The sequence below is a fragment of the Amphiprion ocellaris genome, chromosome 6 (genome assembly GCF_022539595.1).
Source record: "Amphiprion ocellaris isolate individual 3 ecotype Okinawa chromosome 6, ASM2253959v1, whole genome shotgun sequence".
In the NCBI taxonomy this organism is placed as follows: domain Eukaryota; kingdom Metazoa; phylum Chordata; class Actinopteri; family Pomacentridae; genus Amphiprion; species Amphiprion ocellaris.
The window spans coordinates 7,115,517-7,138,165 of NC_072771.1; the positions used below are offsets into that span (position 1 = coordinate 7,115,517).

Consider the following 22,649-nt stretch of genomic DNA (forward strand, 5'->3'; position numbering starts at 1 on the left):
TAATGTAGCCGATCATTCATTTAACTTATCATTTCTACTATTTATTTTAATTGACTGCTCTGCCTCGTCTCCTTATGTTTTGCTTGATCGTCTGTTTTGCATGTTTTAACTGTCAAAGCACTGTGTGAGCGCTGTTCTTAAGACTGCTATATAAATAAAGTTATTATTATTACACAGAGTATTTGACTGATGTGGTAACAAGTAAAGGCTTTGGATATGATGTGTATGATATTCAACACAATGTATTACTGTTTCTGTTGCTGTTTCCGCTTGTTTGTCATTACCAGCCAGAAAAAAAAAAATATTGGTCAAATAAAAATTCACTATGAATCAAAATCTTGCATGATGTGTATAAGTTGTGGCTCTATCTCTTGGCAGATTGTTAGCATTAGCATGTCCCCAACTAATGAGGATGTAGAAGTGAGCTCTACATCTACAGAAGTTCACCATTAGTACACACAGATAAAAATCACTGTGCTCTTAGGTGATCTGAGCTTTAGACGCTTAAAAAATAAATCTCACTGAGAATAGTAAGCCTGCAATGAAACTAGAGTAAATAAAAGATCACAAAAACAATTCTAAAAACAGAAAGTAAAAGTAGGTGAAGTAAACAGAAGAAAAAGTTTGCTTTCTGCTCAGTTTTTATCAAGATCAGTGTGCAAGAGACATGTCCCATACTTGTTTATCTACAGCAGACAGAAGAACTCAGCCATTCCCATGAGCTAACACTTATTTACAAGCCTGCAGCACTGCAGCTGCTAACTCTGAGAAGGAGCATCCATCCTCCACCACCCTGCAGGACCACTGGGCCAAAAGCCCTTCATGTCCCAGACCAGCTCATCCATTTTCAAATCTTTCATCATTCCATCACTTAGCCATCATTCTCCTTTTTCTTCTCGGCCTCTTGAAAGCTTTGCGGGCTTGTAAATGTTTGCCACTCTGCTGCCAAAGCTACAAATCCCAAAGAGAGGCAAACAATTTCCATGTTCATCTCCTTTTAAGACATTTATCTGATATTCATTTACAGAAGCTCTATAAAGTACCAACAACAAAAATAATGTGTCACTTGCTTTAACTTTTTTGAGAATTCTCTCCTTCTCTTTTCTTTTATCTCCAGATCATCTATTGTCTGACACTTTCCCCGGCCAGGACTGCGACTCTCCAGACGTTAGCCGCTTGCATAACAACAATCTGCCACCGCAGAGTCGTCGTTTACCCATAGCTAAACCCAACCAGCCCAGCCAGTCCAATCCCAGCGCTCGCCCACAGTCTCAGCCTCAGGTCAACACCATCCAGGCTCAGGCCGCGGCGGGTCCCTCCAAACGTCGCCTCTCCGCTGAACGCAGCCTCTCCACAGAGGACCCGCCAGGTCCCAGGGTCACAGAGGGGAGCGTTGCTGTGAAGCCAGCCAGAGTGTACACAATCACCAGGGAAGGAGGGATGACTCTGGGGGTTCGTGGCAGCGAGGAGAGCCTGGAGCTGGAGGTGCTGAAGAGCTCCAGGGAGCAGCCTCTGGCCCCGACCCCTGCCTCTGCCACCCACACCCAGTCCTGCACCAGCCAACCCTCAGCTGCCCGCGGTAGCCACCACCGTAGTAGCCATCACCGCAGCAACCATCACCATGCTCAGCAGCACCACGGAGGCCCGCAGTCATCGTCACAGCCGCTGCAGAACTCGGGGAGTGCCAGCAACATCCGGGACTGGGGGGTGAGGAGAGGGGGGTCGCGGGACGACTACACCCCAGACTGTGTGGCCTGCATTCGGGCTCCGTGTCAAAGCCAGCGGTCCCTGGACCTGGATACCTCACCGCGAGATGGAGGGAAGCACCGCAAGAAGCTGGAGAGGATGTACAGCGAGGACAGAGCGTCTGCTGACGACAGGGGTAAACACAGATGAAGTGAAAGACAGGCGGGGACAGGAAGGGAAATGTAAACATCTACACTACCGTCCAAAAGTTTGAGGTCACTTAGAAACGTCCTTATTTTTAAAAGTAAAGCAGTTTTTTTCAATGAAGATAACATTAAATGAATGATAAATCCAATGTAGACATTGTTAATGTGGTAAATGACTATTCTAGCTGGAAACAGTTGATTTTTAATGGAATATCTCTATAGGGGTACAGAGGAACATTTCCAGCAACCATCACTCCTGTGTTCTAATGCTACATTGTGTTAGCTAATGGTGTTGAAAGGCTAATTGATGATTAGAAAATCCTTGTGCAGTTCTGTTAGCACATGAATAAAAGTGGGAGTTTTCATGGAAAACATGAAATTGCCTGGATGACCCCAAATGTTTGAGCTGTAGTGTACACGTTTACCAATAGCATGTGCATCATATGTGCAAAAGAACAGGTGTGAACACTAAATATTTTAAGCGAATGAAACAAGATGCATTGTTCCCCAATCAGCCTCAGATGTTGTATTTCACTCTCATCATGCATTCACTGGTCTCCTCCGCTAATTGTGCGACCTGTGGTTCATCGTTCTGCTCTCTGACGTCACGCCTTCCTTTTGTTTTCTGTGTTTGCAGAGGACAATCCTAATAGCTGGTTCCCCAAAGAGAATATGTTCAGCTTTCAGACAGCCACCACCACCATGCAGGCGTGAGTATGGCATGGAAATCCGCCTTCACTCCCACTCAGCATCATAGTGTCCTACTGCAGCACCACCATGTTGGCAGGATGTGGCTCAGCCTTTCCCTTCCAAGACTTACAAATGTAGCATTCTACTACAAAGTCTTAATGAGCTTTCACACATTTCTCACTCGCTGCTTCTCACCTTTGACTAAAGTTGGACATCGTTGGTCAGAGTTTTTAGTTCCTTTCTGAGAAATGGAAGTCAATGGCTGCCAATATTTTTTTTTTGTTTGTTTTTTGTACCAAATTGTTGTTTAGTTTTCAATTTGAATCAATGCATTGAATATGATAATATATTGCAAAACATTATGTCAATATAATAAAATAAATAACACATTTAAATCAAATTTTCATGTTTGAAAATGCAAAATTACAGAAAGTCTAAATGAAAATCATATAAAAAATGTATTCGAGGTTGAAGAGTCTGTCCATTTTCAGTCCTAAATGGCAGAAAATATTTAACCTAATTTTAAAATCTAAAAATATTATTATTAATATTTAAATATTAAAATGAAAGTCTCCTTTCCAGTGTCGTTTTCAGAACAATCACTTTCACTGCTTTGCTATGTACAGTACTTTATTGCATTTTTTTTTCGTTAAGCCATTTTTTGGAGCATTTCATGAATGCTGTTTGATCTATTCGTTGTTTTTTACCTGATCATGTGCTCACAAATGAAACAGAAAAATTTAAAATTGCTAATTTTGGGGTTTTTTTGGCAGCCAAAGAATTCCATACTGAATCACTGATGTCTTCAGTCTGATATCAAATAAAACTTTATTCATTGTCCAATCCACTGTCACATTAGTGCATGTTCTTCACCAGTGTTAGTACCAGGAATGCCAGTACCAAACACAAATTATCAGAGGACAATCCACCGTACAAGAGGTGATTTGATAACAAACATAACGTACAAATCTTTTCTTTTCTAGTCAACTGTACATTCATACAGTTAAACTTTAGATTGTATATAAAGATGGCATGACATCGCCCGAGAAGTGAAGCCAAAACATCTTAGATCCCCCTGGTGGCTGGTTGCAGTATAGAACATGTTAGCAGAAGGGTACATGAACCAAATCAGTGAAATATTTCCCAAATATCACTTCTGTCATATCCACCGTATTATGTTGAAGTTTTTTCAAGTGATCATTTTTCTGGTAAGTTTGATTTTGATTAGTTATTTAATAATATGGCAGTGTACGTTATGATTGACAACCACAATTAACAGGATGTCAATCATAACATACACCTTATCTGAGGTCTTTGCTTAAACCGCAGAATGAGATCTTTTGCAGTAACTAAAACACAGATATTCTGAGGCATCGGGAACGTTTGTACTCTTTTCAGCGGACCAAGTTTGTGTTCTGCAGTTAGATAGCTAAACAAGACAACAAGCAGTTTCTAATCATTGACACCTAGAAAATGATTAGCTATAAATGTGAATCAAGATATGTGTCCACAGGATTTGTCAATTTCACACATCCCATTCATTGTCTGTTTGAAATGCACCGTGTTGCACGCTGATTCCAGTGCATTTCCCTGGAACTACCTGCAGCTCAGTTGCATAAAGTAGACTTGACCTCTACTTTATGCAAATTCGGTGTGGTGAATGGAGGTCCGACGCATCTCGAAACTTTCGTCAAACATCCACACTAACCGTCGAACTAAAATGAGGACAGATTCAGCAACTGCACAGGTTATTTCTCACCTCAAATGCGTTCAGAAATACTTTTTGCTTAACTGTTTTCGTAATAAAAGAGAAAGCTTGCGACCGAGCCGTCATGTTGGTCCGATGCACCTACCCGACTGAAGCTCAAACGCTGTCATGTGACCACCTAGTGACACGCCCACAAAGCGGGTGGTTTTCAGATGCGGCTCCTGTAGACACGAACCATTAGGCTTGAAGAACTTTCACTGAGAAAGGCGGGACATGGACACCATGACGTCGCCAGCTCCAGATGGCAGCGCCTGCTTCTGAGATATTTTGGCTTTACTTTAGTATATAGATGGAGGAAAGTGGTGATGCATCGTCCATTGTTGGACGTACAAGTTAAACACATATTGCACCTGCTTCATAACAGAACCTCAGTTTCATCCCATTAAGTCGAGACAGTGCGTCACACTGTTCAAGAACTTCGAACTCACTCAGCGTAACAGAATGCAGCTGTTTTTAATGATGTGAATTACACCTTTTTCAGACTGAACCACCAAGAATCTTCCAACTGAATGCATCTAGAAAGTAGAGATTGTGTGTTGGATTGTACAGCTCATGTATACATACCAACACACACACACCAAAGTTCCTTCCAGTCCTCTTGACTGACTAATTATCACCTATCACCCTGACCTTATAATTATGACTCTCAAACAGACAAAGCTCACCCACCACGATCTCTCTCCTCTTCTCTCCCACGCTCCCTCTTCTCTGTTCATATGTCAGCGTCTCCTCTCTCCTTTTCCATCTCTTTCCATCTGCTGGTGTCCCTATTGGGGTCAGACTGATGTATGTGTCTGACTCGTCTTTGATTCAAATGACCAGCCAATCAGTGTCTGTCACCTCTATCATGATGAGCAAGTTGCAGTTTGATTGATTTCACAGTAGCTGTCCAATTGATCAAACTATTTGTCTGTAGACAGTCCTTAATGTGGACTAATTCTAATGAGACATTTTGATCAGATTCATCATCATGCCTCCTCTGCTGCCGCTCACTTCTTTCAGGGTGCATGTCGTGATTATGCAGACGTCTGTCCTCTGATAATTTGAGTTTATAGCTAGGACGATTATATTCAAGGTGAGTTTTTTGTCTTCTTTTGTTTTCTTTATGCTCAATGTTTCCTCTTACTGTAACATAAAGAAGCCTCTGGCGTGTGTGTGTGTGTATGTGTGTGTGTGTGTGTGTGTGTATGTGTGTGTGGAGCATTTGGCTGGCCCTGCTGCTAACTTCTCTTTCTTTTTTATCTTCTCCTCTTCCTCTGTGTGGCGACTTTCCAAACCACGACTGTAGAATATCGTGAGTAACTCTTTCAAACGCCCCCACTGTTCGTCCTCGCTGCTCTTCCTTTTTTCTCACTGTGTCAGTTAGATAACATGTCTTGAACCCTTTTCCTTGTGTGGTTTTGTGCTATTCAGTCTGCCGTGTCCTTAACCCCCACAACCTCAGTGTCTGCTGCACTGGTTGTTTGAAGTTATAGATTTGATCAATAGTCAGCTGGAGTGCAGGGAAGGTACTGTACAGTAGTGAGAAACAGTGATACTGAATTCACCAAGTATTCATGAGTTACACCACAGTAGGTCATGCTAGGTATTGCAGTTTTGTCTAAATAGTGACAGTTGCTTATTTTAAGTCCCCTTCGACGTATTCATTATCATAATGCAACAGTGAGGACTTATTTCTTCCGTAACGTCTGCCTGAAGCCTAGAATCAAAAGCCTCCTCAACCAGCATGAAAAACATATTAATCCGTGCAATGCATCACATCAAGCAAAGCTGTGTATTCATATATTTAGAAACAGCGCTGAGCTTAGTCACACAAACACAGACACACATGACTTTCACCTTAATGCTCCTTATGGCTTCATTCAGATGTACCAGCTACAGTGACAGAAATCCACGGCATCCATGTGATATTTGCTGTACTCATGAGTTTGGACGGTACATCAGGTGATATGTAACACAAAATAATGCACTAATAAACAAAATACTAAATCTAAATTAACAGCCGCTAATAAAACTAAAAATTAATAGCCTAGTTTAGCTATAATTTCCTAAATACAGAAAATTCTCTCCAAGTGTGAAAAAAAAAAATCTGTGATGGATAAACTCAGAGGAAAGACTTCTACAAACAGCTGGAAGCAACAAACTAAACTTAAGGCCCTTTTAAAATTTTGTCAAAACTTGGATTACATAAATTATTGATGAGTCTCAGTCTGACCCGTTAGTCTCTGTCTCCAGGACAGTAAAAATGTATTTTGATGGACATTTTAGTTTGTAAAATATTGGATAATGTAGAGAAAAGTGAGTGAGGAATCCCTTCAAACAGACATGTCGTGATCTAGTACGCGCCTGTCCGTTATGTGGGACTAGTTAAATGTTGATTATAGTGTTACTGGGTCTGACAGAGTCAAACTGCTATCAGAACCTTTACAGTGAAGTAACCACGGTGCACATTCAGACCTGAAGTCGACGTGTTCACATGCTGTCAGATTAATTTAAAGGGGTGCAGGTCCAAAAGGGGCTTTACATGGTTATTATCTTAAGCTGGAGTAGGCGAAACTTTTAGCTAGTAGTTGTGAACTTCAGTTGTGATCACCTGTAGCTTATTAACATTCGTTGTCTGAAATTCTTGGTTCTCTTCATGTTGGTACTGATGTCACTTTAAGACAGAAAAAAACACCATTTTGTATCATTTATGATTTTGCATGAGCAGATTGTGGACAGTAGGGTATTGTTGAACAGAACGACTTCAACTCTTCAGTGGGCTACGTTGTGCTTAGCCGGTAGCTTGATAGTTCTGGCTAGCAACACATGCATCTGTTAAGGAATACTGGATACTGCTTTTCGAAGATGGTTGCTCAGTGGCACATATGCCATAAAACTATTCCTGGGTGCAAAGAGCATGCACATTAGCATCTTACCACCATGAAGCTAGCTCGCATCCTGTTGATTCCTTCTCTACAAATTTGTATTATTGGACCAACTTGATCAAATTTTGCAGTTCATATAGTAAATGCAAAAATTGTAGTAGCATAGCTTAGCCGCTACTCTGAAACTGCTGAATCCTTCCCCTGAGTTAGCCTTTGTCAGTATGTAGCGTTAGCTCATGCAACTCCAGGGGCAAACGGTTGCATTAGTTAAATATCAGATCCTTGACATTGTAAAATAACACTGAAAATATCATGCAGATCACCAAATAGGCTCCGCTATGTATTTGCAGAAAATACTGATTGTAATTTTAATTTACAATTACAAAATTAGCCAAAAAAGTCAGATTACCTATTATATATTTAGTGATAGCTTTAAACGACTATAACAGAAGATACAACTTGTTGCTGTTGCCAAGCTAATTGCAAATTAGAGAGTCTATTTCCAAAAGTTTTACCAGCTGACACTGGAATGTTTTCACTCATTCTCCCTCCAACAACTTGGTTGAATTTGGCGGGAAATGTGCTGGATTGCTTTATGGCACAAAAGAGGGAAAGGGCTGTCAGCTTTCAGAGTTTCTGCTGACGGCAGATGGTGAAAGGAGCGACAGGCTGAAGGAAGAGTCACTTCCAACATGTTTGTTTTTCCAGGGACAGGGACCAGAAAGGGGCTCAATGAAGGGGAAAAATGATGTAATAGCAATGCACAGGCTGAGCTATGAAGGATAATAAGCTGTGTTCAGGCTCCACTGACTTCAGCCCATTGTTCCCTCATCCCAGAGCTCATCAGCTGTCTATCTGTCCATCAGTCGCAACCAGACTGCAGGACATGATTTCATTTCTGACATATGGTGTCACAGATGATTCTCATTATGTCTGACATCCTGTCAGAGCCATTACTGTCCCCTCTGCGAAAGGCTCACCACGTTCACCAACTAACACACTTGGCAGAATGGGAAACAATGAACATAAAGGCAGACACACACCATGAGTAGTGGTTTAAAAATCCTATCTAAATGAAATTATATGAAAGACCAGCAGGAACTCTGTGGTTAATGCTGGTGACTTCATCTGTATAGTTAAACCAGGATGTGCAGTTTTTTGGTTTCTCCCTCAGTGTCTCTTCTTGTAGACCCCTAACTTCCCAGTGTGTGTGTGAGAATATCCACAATGTTTTCTGCCTCTGGTGGATCAAACGTCTCTGTGCTGCTAACCCTAATCAAAGCTAACCAAACACCCACTAACCCATATGGATCTAAAACCCTCACCCTGAACACCTTTGCTGTTGCCCCATCCCACCCTGACTACATCTTATGCCCGAACCCAAATAGACCCAAAGGGTTCTAGTCGAGTCAGTTTCTCACATCCATTGTTGCATTTCTGTCAGGTGTAAAGCTTGAAAACTACAACCATTTCTGAGCAATATCAGATAAGCTCTGTAAAGATTATCTACCCCTTGGGTCAGATTGGGTTCAGACAAGAATTAGGTCAGGCGCAGCTAAAACATTATTTCAAAACAAAACCACTTAACACTTTGACATCCTGGCAGGGCTTTCCGAGGCATTGCTGAAAGAAAGAGACGGAAAAGAGAGCAGGAGGCAGCCACCATGATGGAGAGGTACCGTGTCCTGGCTGTCCTGTCCTGTCCTGTGTGGTGTTACAGTTCCTCTACTGCTCAGCAAAGCAGTGCCCTTCTGGACAAGACACATCATCAGTGTCTTATCTCATCTTAAAGTCTCTTTTGTCATCTTACCCTAGGTTCTGTTTGCACTACATTTTCAAATGCTGACTTGAACCTTTCTTTACATCGATTACAGACAGACCCAAGCTCTCATTTGAAACTGTCTAGTACGAATTGGCTCATCTAACATGTGCAGATTCTCCAGTCAGATGCCAATAAACAGCTGGCGAAGAACAGCTGTATTTGAAAGACGGCTGGTAAAATCTCAGAATGTAGAAAATGCGATGGAAATACAGCAACCCACTTTGTTTCATGTCGTGCTGACAGAAAGGTTACAGTTTCCGATTTTTTGTTTCTCCAGCTGACCAGAATTTCCTTCTAGTGACTGAACTTGCACGCTTACATGCACGTCATTATTTATTTAACCGTAGAAGCCAGAAAGTCGACCGAAGCAGATTGGAGGCGAGGATGGCAACAGGACCACCACCCAGGAGACTGGAGCTTGAGCTCTGTGTGGGAAGTTAAATGTCAGGCTAAAGTTTCATTTACACTCACTGTTTGGGTAGATGTAGTCACCAAAACCACGATGTTAGAAAAATCGTGGTCTGGGTTGGGCTGTACGGTGGCCCAGTGGTTAGCACTGTCGCCTTGCAGCTAGAAGATCCCCGGTTCACGTCCCGGCCTTCCTGGGATCTTTCTGCATGGAGTCTCCATGTTCTCCCTGTACATATGTGGGTTCTCTCCAGGTTCTCCAGCTTCCTCCCACAGTCTGAAAACATGCTGAGGTTAACTGGTGATTCTAAATTGTCTGTGAGTGTGATTGTTTGTCTCCATGTCCTCGCGATCAAAATAAGGATTAAGCAGCATATAGATAATAGATGGATGGTTTAAATACACTCAGAAAGGAATATAATAAACGTTAAAGATATGTTGATTAGCAATCTATTTAACATTTCAGAAAATAAGCTTGCTTCGAAATGCAGTTCAGCAGCATGGAGACATCTGTTTGCTGAGACAGGCCTCCACTTCCACCAACTTTTTCAACTTTTTAACAAATGTTAAAACCGTTTAAACAGAATATGAATAATAAGAATAAGAAAACAAATGGAAATGTGTGATTCGGCTGTGCATCTTTCAGCAGCTAGGAGTCGAGTAAAGCAGCAAGGAATCCTGGAGAGAGATGCTGCTTATTTCAGTAAGAGGACACCTTATTCCTCCTGTCTGGAAGTACATCTGTTTATTCCTGCTACGGTTCATGCAATAGTTAGCCCATTAAGACCTAAAGCATCCTCTTTAAAACCATTCCAAAACCTAAGCAATGCTTGAAGATAATCATAGAAATCCTGAGAGTTTTGCAATAAAATTGACAGAATTGTCAGTGTACACTCACACCTTGCATTTCTAGCTATTTCTCAGCTTCTGAAGCAGATAGATCCATGCAATAAAAACATTTAAGAGCCTAAGCCCTTTTCTTTTATTGTAAATAATTACATTTGCCCATAGAAACAGAAGTGGAAATGCTGGTCTATATGCTTTTTCAGGTAGTAAGGAGATAGAAGTTGCATTTGGCTCCATTATTACCCCCCGTCACTGGGGTAACAAGGTCTAGAGTCAAATGCTCCAGCCATTCTTTGTAGACAGTCTTGTACTTGGCTATGAATATTCTTCCCCATGCACACATTGCAGCTATGTATACGTTATGGCATTCAAGAGCAAAGCAAAGAATTAAAATGAGTTCAGTTTTGTTTGCATAGAACTAATTCACAGCTTAATCATCTCAGGGCACTTCACATCGTAAGTTGAGGAGCTGGCAGGACTAGACTCAGGGAGGGCGGCCGTCTGACCTGACCGTTTAGAGTGAGGGGGTGGGGGGAAACAATAGTAGAATATACAGCAATCTCTTCCAGCAAATCCACACCTTTCATGAGTTTTTGGTTGTCAGGAAGGCACGCTGGCTCTTCAACCTCGTGAGATTGTACATCTTCCTCCTCTTCTTCTTGTAGATATTGCTTGATTGCTGCACCCTTGTGTGTGCTCATCATGTCGTTGCATTTTTGTGCTGCTGGTTCTGTGCACGGCTGCTTACATCCATTTTAATCCATTCTTCCAACTGGTGTGTTCCAATGACCTTTTTGAAATAACGGCAACTCAGCATGCGGACTAAGTGGGAAAGTTTGCTGTTGCCGTGCAGTGCCACACTTTCATGGCATCGATGGCAAATGAATTCGAGATGAATCACCATCATGAATGAATCATACAATCACCAATGTTCTAATTTTAATCAACAGCCATGATGCTGAAAATACACCACAATAGAATTCAACGGAAAAAAACAGCATATTGTCATTTTTTTAGAGATCCCTCCCACCCTCAGTCACTTCCTTAATTTTTACACATCATGTTTTCTTATGAGCTTGTGTCTTGCTAAATGGAGCCAAGCTCTGCCTGGCTTCCTTTTTTTGTCTGCATTTTCAATTTTTGCATAAAAATTGTGAGAGGAAATGCTTTTGTGAAGTGGGAAAATTGGGATATAAAAAAAAAGCCCTGGAAGAAAGTGCAACAGAAACAAACATAGGGATTAAATTGATGGCATGCAAGATTCACATTTCCTTATGATATTTTCCTCAAAATTCTCTCTCTTATGTAAAGTCTATCAAACTTTAGTAAATTAAATGATTTTTTTTTTAGATCTTTCAAGTCGTGCAGACACACAATATAAACAATATAAATATCTCTCATTTAACTAAGCAACTACCTGTAAATAGCTACTACCTAGTTTTACATAAATCCACAAAGAACAAGATTATTATTAATAGAAATGTGACTAAAATATAAATTCAGGCTTGCTGAATAACCCAGCTGATGTGATGACATATTCCTCAGTGACCTTGATTTAAAATTTATATAAAATTAAGTGAGAATAGGTTATCCTGAAGACAGAATTTTAAAGTACAGTTTCATTTCCACCATACCTTTTGTTATTTACTACACATTTGCTCTGAACATTTTTTTTCCACATAGGAAATACATTTTTTTTGCACTCCCTGTCCTCGGCTGCTGTTTCAGGACACTCGCAAATCTCATAGCAGTAAATTGTGGTACATGTGTGTGTGTCGTGAATCCTTGAGGCTGTGGGTGGCAGGTTCAATCAGTGTTTTTCACTGAACACTGAAGTGTAAAAGCGGGGTCTATCAATACAGTGCAGCAGCTCTGTGCTCCGCGGCTGGCACTCAAAGCGAACAAATCGATGAATATTTGGCAGTAGACCTCCCATCCACCAAGGCTGAGACACACCATACGCTGTTTGACCCTGTGTGTGTGTTTGTGTGTGATGCAAGTTATTTTTCTTTGTGTGCATGCATACACAAGGCTCTGAGAATCCAAAGCTTTTAATAGAAAAGTACATCTCACAGTTAGTTTCATTTCACAAATGGAGTTATGCATGTTTGAATAAGCAAGGTTTTTTTGTTTGTTTTTTGCCATCGTGTGTGGAAAGGTCAGTGCTTCGTAATGAGGGTTAGGGCTAACCAGACCCACACGTAGTCATGAACACACCGTGACAGAAATTTGCCCTGAAAGTCTTGGTGTGCGGGTGGTAGTGATTTTAAAAGCTGCTGTCACTCAGTATTAAAATACAACAGCGCCTGACTGATGGATCCTCCTCTCTTCTGAGTCATCCGTCTATTTTAGGCTTTGCCTTCACGACGCCTGCAATCAACACTGACATGTCAACCATGTTTTTTAGATTGTAGCTTCACCCTGGATAAAAGATATCTTGAGATTTAAAGGATGCATTTTGCTTTGACACTGTTTAGTTAGGGGTACGCTGGGATATTGTGTTGATGTAAGTTTTTTTTTAAAATGAGACAAAGTCCTTTTGTTTGATGGGGGATGTCCTTCAGTGTTATGGAGTGAAACGACAGCGTCTTTATGATAAAAGCTAGAATAACAGGCTAGAGAGGTGGTGGGACTCATTAAAAATAATGAGTGGTGGGGTAGTGGACTATCAGTTGTCACGAACCTCATCACAGCGCCAGATGCTTCAACTAAATAAAGCATCCAATCTGATGATCACCTTCAGCACAAAAACAGCAAAACATGTCAGCTGATAACCATACTGATTCATTGGTTGTTCCTGTTTTAATTCTTTTACATTGACTTGATTTGACTGTAGCCAGGACAGACTGAGCAAAGCAGATTCTGTGGCTTCACCCCTGGTAACCACAGATAACATCTTGTTAATGAAAGCCAGCCAAGAGCACAAAGGTCTGTGAAGATTCTCAGTCTTGCAGGTCATGGTAATCGTAGGAGCTTCAGTAAAAATCGTCTGGACTTCTCTGGTAGGTTTTTGAAGACGTTTCACCTCTCATCCAATAGACTTCATCAGTTCTAACCGACTAACGGGGAGTTAGTTAGGGGGTGGTGTCCCCAGAAAGTTTCACCATCGTTAACATCTCGAGTCACTCCTGACTTGGCAGATTCACATTCTTTGTTGTGTGAACCGCCACGCCCCATCACCATGATTGCTGCCGTTGTTGGTGGACCACCTGATTTCACAACAATCACACCTGGAGGCAGGTGAGTCCTGGTCATTAATGGGCCATTAGCCATGTGACCTGGAGTGACTATAAATTCTGTAACTCCCCATTGGTCAGTTAGAACTGAAGAAGCCCCTTGGATGAAGATGAAATGTCTTCAAACAAGCTACAAGAGAAGTCCAGTTGATATGAAGAGCACAAATCTGTTGGGACAGCTAGAATCAGCCATCTACAACCACGACAGTCAAGAGAACAGCGACCTGATAGTGAATAACGAAACTATTCAGTTCAGTTCAGACAGTTGATGGAATGGTTGTAACTAAAGTCAGTTAATCCTCTGAACCTGAAAACCTGCTGGTGAGTTTAACAGTCATGTTGCAATTAAAAGTTAGCCAAAATCACACCATTTATTAGAGTCAGAAACTGTAAAAAGAGAAAAACTGATTTTTAATTCCCCAAAAGTCCTAATTAATTCCCCAAAAGTTTACTGATGGGTGTACCACCCATCAGTAAATCTAGATCATGATATTTCAAAAATGTTGCTTTGTTCTACACCGCTCATTTAAAAAATGACTATTCTGCACTCCTCAGTACAACCAAGAAGCCACTACTGACTCAGCTAATGACTCAGCTTTCTTGATTGTTGTGATTTTACAGTGTTGGAGTAGAGAGAGCTGGTGTGCTCGAGCGCATTTTTATTTTGTCTGATATAGAAACCTTCAAAGCCATTATGCATTGATTTCACAGTTGATTAGTTCTCCTAGTAGCTCTTCAGCCATTCTGCACCTCTTTCAGCTGAGGCAGTGCCAACGTTCTCTGGGCTCTTGATTTCACATCTTTATTTAAAAAGTAACAAATCTGACGACAAGTGACAAAAATGAAAGTGAGTTAGAGTGAGAGGCTGTCAGACAAGCCTGGGTAAATTCTAAAGAGCTTGGGTTTTGTTCCACTAGTTGCCACTTAGGGCTGCTCCTTTATTCTGTTTTTTCCCTCCCTTCACTCTACTCCTCTTTTCTTATTCTCTCTCTGCCCCACTCCTTCCCCCCGTGGTACAAATCCTGAATCATACAATGTCTTTGATTGAGAAAAATATAATAAAATCCAGGCGTTTGTTAGCAGGCGGTAAGGGATATAACACCAGATGGAATTAATGCCAGGCAGACATCCAACTGATCACAGAAACAGAGGAAGGATAAAGAGGAAGGAGAGTCAACTAGAAGACAAGAATTCAGTCTAAGACTTCCAGTGAAGGACCATGTGTTTCATTGTGTCACTGTGCAGTTTAATTTGGTCATACTTGACTTCATCTTATTGTTTATAAAAGTTTAATAAGGCACGTCTAAGTCACTTCAAGCAGCCTTAAGAGCACTGCACCGGCTGCTTGGGCATCGCCATCGGAGATAATAATGATCATTCATTATTCAAGAAATAGAGCTCCTCAGTTGTTCAAGTTTTAAAGCCACATGACTGTTGTACACTTACCGAGTGTAAAGTATAACACTCGACTTGGCCATTTGAAGTGTCCAATGAGCAACGTTCCTTCGAAACTGCTGCATCGTGCTTGTGTAGGTGGAAAAAGTACAGATTAAGTATAATGTGAAGGTACATGTGTACAATTTAGGATTGAGTTTTATTTGAATGTTGTGGAGAGATATGTCAATTACCGAGTGTACCTAATCAAAAAGAGCAATGTTGTAGTGCCTATGGCCTGGCCAGATGTGATCCAGATATTCAGACATTAGAGATAATTCTGAGTAGCTGGTACGTAATTATGTAGCAGCATTACATCTAAATAGCATCTAAAAATGATCAGCAGCTGCCTGTCCTTAACCCCTCCTGAGTCTTCTATGGAGCAAACACTGCATTGGACAAACACAGTTCTGGTCACAGTAGCTCATTTACTACCTTAACTGTCAGTTACCAAGCTAAAGAAGCATACCTGAGCAAATGTCTGTGACGGTTCCTTAAACTATCCAACATAAAAAATGTACTAAAAACATGCTGTCCATCATCCTGTAGTGGTGAGGTTGCTCCAGTTTGTACAACTCAGTATATTCTTAAAACGGCAGCTTTCTTTGCTTTATTTTTACAAACCAAGTAATTTCTGAGGGTATTACAATATATATTGACTGTGATGAAGAAACAAGTTTGTGTCAAAAAGCCAGCAAATGTAGTTAAACTGCACCAATTCTGTCAAGAGGAGGGTCAAAGATACACCAGAAGCTTGTGGACAGCTGCCAGATGTGTCTAGTTGAGGTGGAAATGGCCAATAACCAAATATTAGCATTCTGCACGTATATGTTTGACTCAGAAGATTTTGCCATATTTCCAGAAGACCAGCAATGAATCCGTGAAAGAATTAAAATGCATGATTGTTTTCATGACAAATATCCGCACTTTTCAATGATTCCATCATAGAAAATTAAAAGCTGTAGGAGTCACTGGAAACTCAAGACTGCTATGAAATACATACGTAAACTTTGGTTGTCGACTGTAGCTATGTGTTTTCAGCTCCAGTCTTTGTTCGGCTCCGCAAGTAGATATGCTGATAAATGGTTGCTTAATATTAATAAATGAGAAGCATAAACTGGGGCAGGTAGTGAATTACTTCTTAGTATATTATATGCTAATGAATTAGCTCTTGCACAACTATTTACTGGAGTCTCAGAGGTGATTTAGGTACCAGTCATTTGTCAAGTGTTGGATGAATTGCCTAGTGGCCAAAACTTGCAACAACTGGTCCTCTATTAAAACAAAGCACTCCCTGACAGCTCTGATTCAGATTTAGACTGGTTTTCTGTATGTCTTGTATTCATCTGTGTCTCTAAACTTAAGACATTCTCACTTTCTGGTGCTGATCCAGATTTCTGATGTGTCTCTTCTCATTCTCCTCTTCCCTAAAACGGTAGAAATTTCCGCAAACACCTTAGGATGGTTGGCAGCCGCAGGATGAAGGCCCAGAGTAAGTGTTTCAGTGAACCTGTCTGCATGTGTGTTGGTTAATGTCAGTACATTTCCGTGCATTCATGCTCTACAGCGTGTACCATGACATTACAAGTGATGTTCACCAGACCTGAGTCATGCTTTTTGCATGGACCAACAGTACTGTGCATGTTTGTAGGAATATGTGGGGTAATTCTGCCGTTTATAAATCAAGTTTGGCTGACAGTCCCTTGCTATTCAGAATGAATAGTTTGCCTCTTTTAAATTAAGGGCCAGATCATCATTTCTTCATAACCAAGTGACTGACTGAAAAAGCTGATTTAGACACCATGCTCGACTTTGAAAAACAAAACTGTACTCATTGTGGACAGGTCACACTTGGTGGATAACAACAACAATCCTGAAACACATCGTCATTTCTGTTGCAGTATTCATTACATACACTGTAGCAAAAGGGTAGAATGTTTCTTTTTTGCTCTTTTATGGTAGAAAACGGAGCCAACCCCAGTGAAATCTTTTACAATTTTGAGCTGCCTCATCTCAGTTTCTTAACCTGTATAATAGGAGTTTCATAAACAATGACTGTAACTGATAGTTCCACTACAGGAACCTCATTATAGGTGTCTTTCACCAGAACAAGTAATGCTTCTTTTTCTCACAAATTTTCTTTTGAATTACTTCATAATACTATAATTTAACAAGAAAAACAGTCAGAGAGTGCAGTACTCTACGAAGACTGCTCAGCCGTTGTATGAATTCCGATGGATAAGTCTTGATAAGTCCACAGCGGTGGATTTATAGCAGGATTTCCCTGAAAATTTCATCTAGTCCATTTTTGAGTAATGTTGCTAGCAGACAGACAGACGGACGGATGGACGGACGGACAGACAGACAAACAGACAGGCAGACAGACAGACAGACAGACAGACAAACATACGCCGACCGTCACTCCTTGGCGAAGTGATAATAATCAGTCAGTGCCAAACATGTTTTGCTTCCAGATTCAGAATTCTGACGCTTTATGTCTTGAGTTTGTCCTTTGTATTTGTGGTCTGTTGGTTCAGAGACATCAGCTTGTGCTTTGGCCATTTTTACTCTTGGACCTGTAACAGTGATGACAAAATGCACCCTGCAGTACACTGATATCACTGCAACCATTTCAGCTGCTCTTTAAGGACTTTCACGAGATTAGAATTTGCCTGAAACACGTAATTTGGACAATAGAATGTTGTAGATAGGTAAAATATCAATTCACATGATACAATGCTAAAAAAGCCCCACTGTATTACCAGCAGCTAAAGCAACCAGGTCAGTGTTCTGACAGGGACTCTTTAATCAGTGCATGTTCTTCAACCGTGCTGGGTCAGATACACAGAGCCGTTGATTATTGGGGTTGATTATCCGGTGCGTATGTGTGTGTGAGTGATTCTCTTCCCCCCATCCCGACTCCATCAGCCTTCGCCGACCGCCGAGCCAAGAGCTTCAGCCGCTCGTGGAGTGACCCCACCCCTGTCAAGCCTGAGTCCCTGCATGACTCCAGAGACAGTGAGTCCATGTCTTTCAGCTGCTCACACACATGCACAGAAACACAAACACTTTCACATGCGTCATTATGTATACCTGAACACTTTCAAACGTGTCAGAATAAACATGCTGCATACACACCTGCACGTATGATCCAAACACTCAGACACATCGGAGCTGAAACACAAAATGCACAGCTTTAAAGCAGAGGGACACACACTGACAGATGCACTCTGACACTCAAAGGCTATGTCTTTTTGTCGTTTTTGACCTGTCACTGTGTGTCTAAGGTTTGTCTGTTGACGGTATGTGCTACTTTGTGAACTCGGCTGTTGCCATCCGTCCTCATCTCTGAGCCTGTTGTCCACCTGCCTGTTGCTTTGTGTCCTATCTGTCTGTTGCATAAGGAGACAGTTATTGTGTTGCTTTGTGTCGTCTGCCGTTTGATTTTAACTCTTCCGTTGCTCCGCTCTGCCCTGGAAAAATAAAATACCAGGTGCACTGCTTTTAAATGGAGCACCCTCATGTCTAATGTGGTTTGTTTGTTGTCCTTTCATCTCAGCCTTTGTTCCTGTGTGTGAGCCAGGTGGCGAGCTTCAGACCTCCTCAGGGACTCTGGATGAAGGGCTGGATGAGGATGCCGACTGGGAGGAGGAGAGGGAGATGGAGAGAGCGGCCTGCGAAGGAGAGGACTTCATCCCACCGAAAATCATGGTGAGGATCCTGGCAATCAGCTTCCACATCGACTGTGCGTCCATACATTCGTCCATTTCACCACATGTTCCCCTGTTCTCCACAGCTGATATCCTCCAAGGTACCGAAGGCTGAATATGTTCCCAACATCATCCGTAGGGACGACCCCTCCATCATTCCTATTCTTTATGTGAGTAGCAGCCGCTGACAGCTTTACACCGTTGTATAGAGGTTTTGATTGACTGCTTGGTTTTGTGTTATTAACTGCCTTCCTGCATCCTGCATGATTTACAACACCTGTCGTTTCTCCTTGTAAAACAAAAACTGCCAACATAAAGACTATAAAACTTAACAGCCATTCTCCATCGTGAATAAAGCACTTTATTTATTATTTATGTATTCTAGTCAACCAAAAGTAAATAGTTAAAATCATTTGTTGAGCGTATTAGTGTAATTGGGCATCAGTTAAATAGCTGACATATGAAAAATTACGTTTCAACACAACTTTTGATTGAATTTTTTTTTTTAACTACAGTGAAGAACAAAACTGAAGACTGAATACATATAGAATTAAACAGTCCAGCAAACTGTCTTCAGTGTTTTAGAGTTTTTAAGGTAACCACTGAATATATATCAGATAAATGTATATTTAAATTTTAGAAAAATAAAAACAAAAATGGAATGAAATCTACAACATTGTGGCAATAGCCATAACAAATTCTGGAAGAAAATGTGTCTCTACATGTTACTGAAATTTTACTATTTAGGTTTTATAACCAGGTGCTTTTCACAGAATTCTGCACTTCAACCCTAGAAGCATATATCACCATGTTGCATGAATCTTCTAAGAACTTTCTGTCTTTTGCCCGTGTGCTATTTTTGAGCCATGCTGCATTTATTTTATTGCTCAAGTGTATTTTATTTTACTTTCAATCCCTCTAGTTTGTTCCTATATTTGTCTCCTTTCTCTCTGTGTAAACACAGCCTGCAGTTCAGCCAAATCTTCTCTGAGTTTTTGTTAGACAACTGTTGGTCCCAGCTGAGCAAATCATGGAATCTCACTGTGCTAAGTAGTTCAGACTGTTTTTGCAGGATCTGGCTCGAACGGTTGTTTTTGGCAAATTGTAAAATGTGACACGTAGAGTAAAGTGATTTTGAAGACGTCATGATTTTAAGCACAGATTTCATTGAGCTGCACAGGACACATGATTGGTTCAAGGACCTTCAGGAAGTTGAAAATCCAACAGCTCTTCCTATCTTTACAGTGTCTGGCACTGATAAATGGTATAAATTCGGCATTAAAAAACAAAACATTATGGTTTCAGAGAGTGGCTAGATAGCTCTGGATATCTGGATGTAAAAGGTGAGCAGTCTCAAGAAAAAATACTGCACACTCATCCATTTGTGTTTCTTGATGAGGTGCCACAGAAGTCAACAGAAAAGTGTACAGATTTCAATTTTTCTGTCCTTGGCATGTAGCCAGATTCAAGCTAATCATCAGTAATCAGGCTGAAACACAAATGGTAGGAGCCAATGAGTTCATGGGTTGACTTCTCTGGTTTCTCTGTGCTAAAAATGAGCACTCCACTTAGTTTAAGTATCTGGTATTAAGATCTAGAGGTGCATGGAATAGCCTGCATTGTGTGACTATACATACACTACCGTTCAAAAGTCTGGGGTCACCCAGACAATTCCATGTTTTCCATGAAAACTCCCACTTTTATCCATGTGCTAACATAACTGCACAAGGGTTTTCTAATCATCAGTTAGCCTTTCAACACCATTAGCTAACACAATGTAGCATTAGAACACAGGAGTGATGGTTGCTGGAAATGTTCCTCTGTACCTCTATGGAGATATTCCATTAAAAATCAGCCGTTTCCAGCTAGAATAGTCATTTACCACATTAACAATGTCTACACTGGATTTATGAGCTGTAAATGTGAACCAACTCAGCTCTCTTGCAGTAATTCCTAAACAATATTTCCATTAATGACTGTAAATGAACATTGTGTGTAGAAAATCAGTTGGTTCAGTGTTTAATGAACTAATGATTCTGTTTTAATATTCCATTTAAAGGACCACGAACACGCCACGTTCGATGACATCCTCGGTGAGTGCAAGGCTTCCTTTCTGTTTTTTTAAGCCCTCATGTGAAAACGGCTCTTGTGTAAATGTGGAAAAGATGAGGGTGGAATAAGTTGGAGCTTGCTGGAGTGCAGAGATGACTCATTGTTTTTCTACTCGTGCTTGTGTTTCTCTCGAGGGACGGCCAATTTATGTGTCTCACCATTATGGCTGAGTGGGAAAAGTGACACCTCTCTCTCTCTCTCTCTCTCTCTGACTGTCTCTCACCCCAGAGGAGATCGAGAAAAAGCTGACTGCCTACAGAAAAGGCTGTAGAATCTGGAACATGCTCATTTTCTGTCAGGTCAGTGACAGCACAGACACATTTAAGAAATATTTTGACGTTATTGGGTCCCATTTTTGAAGTGGTGATACAGTAATTGAGTCAGCAGTTTCTAACCAGCAATTAGAAACTGGAAAACAGCTGATATCAGCTCATATGTTTATTTCTTATTCTCTGAAAAAAGTGAAATGTTTTAAATTGTCTCTTATATCTTATATTTTGTGACAATTATTCACTTTTGGCAGCATAGATTACAGAAACAGCAACTTATTTCAGCCTTTAAACTCATTCTAGTTCAGGTTCCACATTCAGCCCAATTTGATCTCAAGTAGTAAAATCACAGCATAATAACCTATAAATAGCCACAACTGCAGATTTTTCCTTTGTTTTAGTGGAAAAAAAAGTTAATTTTCATAATGTTCACATTTAAGGAATTATCTTTTTATAAAACATTATGAACAAACTGAAATTTCTGAAGAAAAATAGGTTCAGTTTCATCAACATTCAGCCTCAGTTTATCATTTCCACATTACAACTTCCAGATCACAGAGTGTCTACAAAGGAACACAACATTTAGTCACAGCTATCTGGAACTGAGTGATATAGTATTTTACTTTATGATCAAAACGCCAAAAGTCAGACAAAAAAAGACAAAAAAACTACAAAAAGAAGACAAAATATTACAAAAACGAGACACAAAACGACAAAAATGACACACGAAATGGCAAAAAATGAGACAAAACACGAAACAAAAAAAGAGACACAAAATTAGACAAATAGCGACACATGGCCAAAAACGAGACAAAAAAATTACACAATTTCACACCACACAAAGTCACAGAATGAGATACTTTTCAGATATGTTAGTCTCTGTAAGGCACAACACAGTGTTAGATTTTGTTAAACTACTTTCTAAATGACTCACTCTGAATATTCACACGTCTGCTGCATGGATTCCTTCTAAACGCCCGTAAAATAAGGTACAGAACTCTCACAAGCATTACTTCTGCTTTACCTCTGGCTGAGAGTAATTGTGTCACTCAGACTGGTTTGGTCGTGTAGACGTGGTTTTAGGGACAACCTTACAACATGTTGGTTTCATTTTCTAAACCCAGAGATGACAGGCTAGTGATGACACCATTACTGGGAGAAGTTTTATGAAAAGAAAGTATAATTAGGAAAATAAGGATAAACTGCTGATTTGTAAAATAAATAAATAAAATTAAAAAGAATTTCAATAAAGCTGCTATGGTGGAAAGAAATTATTTTAGTTTATATATTTTGTGCTGTTTTCTCATTTAATTATTTATTGCCTACATTTCTATGTATTTATTATTGATAATGTGCACTATAGATGATAATGAAATCATGAAGTTGTTTTATTGCTACTGTTGATAGTATTTCCCACCCTCATGCTGCGTTTGTGGTCCTGTTGAATAATGTAACACATTTCCTTCCGTGATTATATAGCATATATTAAGCTTTATTAATATTAAATATAATATTTAGGCTTTATGTTTTAGATATGGAACAGAAAATTGTTGCATTTATATTTTTATTCCTGTAGGCAGTGATTGACATAATTG

The 22,649-nt window shown here is 40.4% G+C and overlaps 1 protein-coding gene across 1 annotated transcript in view; it reads left to right on the top strand.

Moving 5' to 3' along the window:
* nsmfb (NMDA receptor synaptonuclear signaling and neuronal migration factor b) overlaps positions 1–22,649 on the top strand; it is a 66,218-nt gene that overhangs the window by 18,928 nt on the left and 24,641 nt on the right. Inside the window, exons 3-10 of the mRNA XM_055011669.1 lie at positions 1,118–1,882; positions 2,530–2,602; positions 16,403–16,455; positions 17,892–17,981; positions 18,547–18,674; positions 18,760–18,843; positions 20,733–20,766; positions 21,014–21,084. Of these exons, the coding sequence (XP_054867644.1) occupies positions 1,118–1,882; positions 2,530–2,602; positions 16,403–16,455; positions 17,892–17,981; positions 18,547–18,674; positions 18,760–18,843; positions 20,733–20,766; positions 21,014–21,084 (1,298 nt within the window). The remainder of the gene's footprint in view (positions 1–1,117; positions 1,883–2,529; positions 2,603–16,402; positions 16,456–17,891; positions 17,982–18,546; positions 18,675–18,759; positions 18,844–20,732; positions 20,767–21,013; positions 21,085–22,649) is intronic.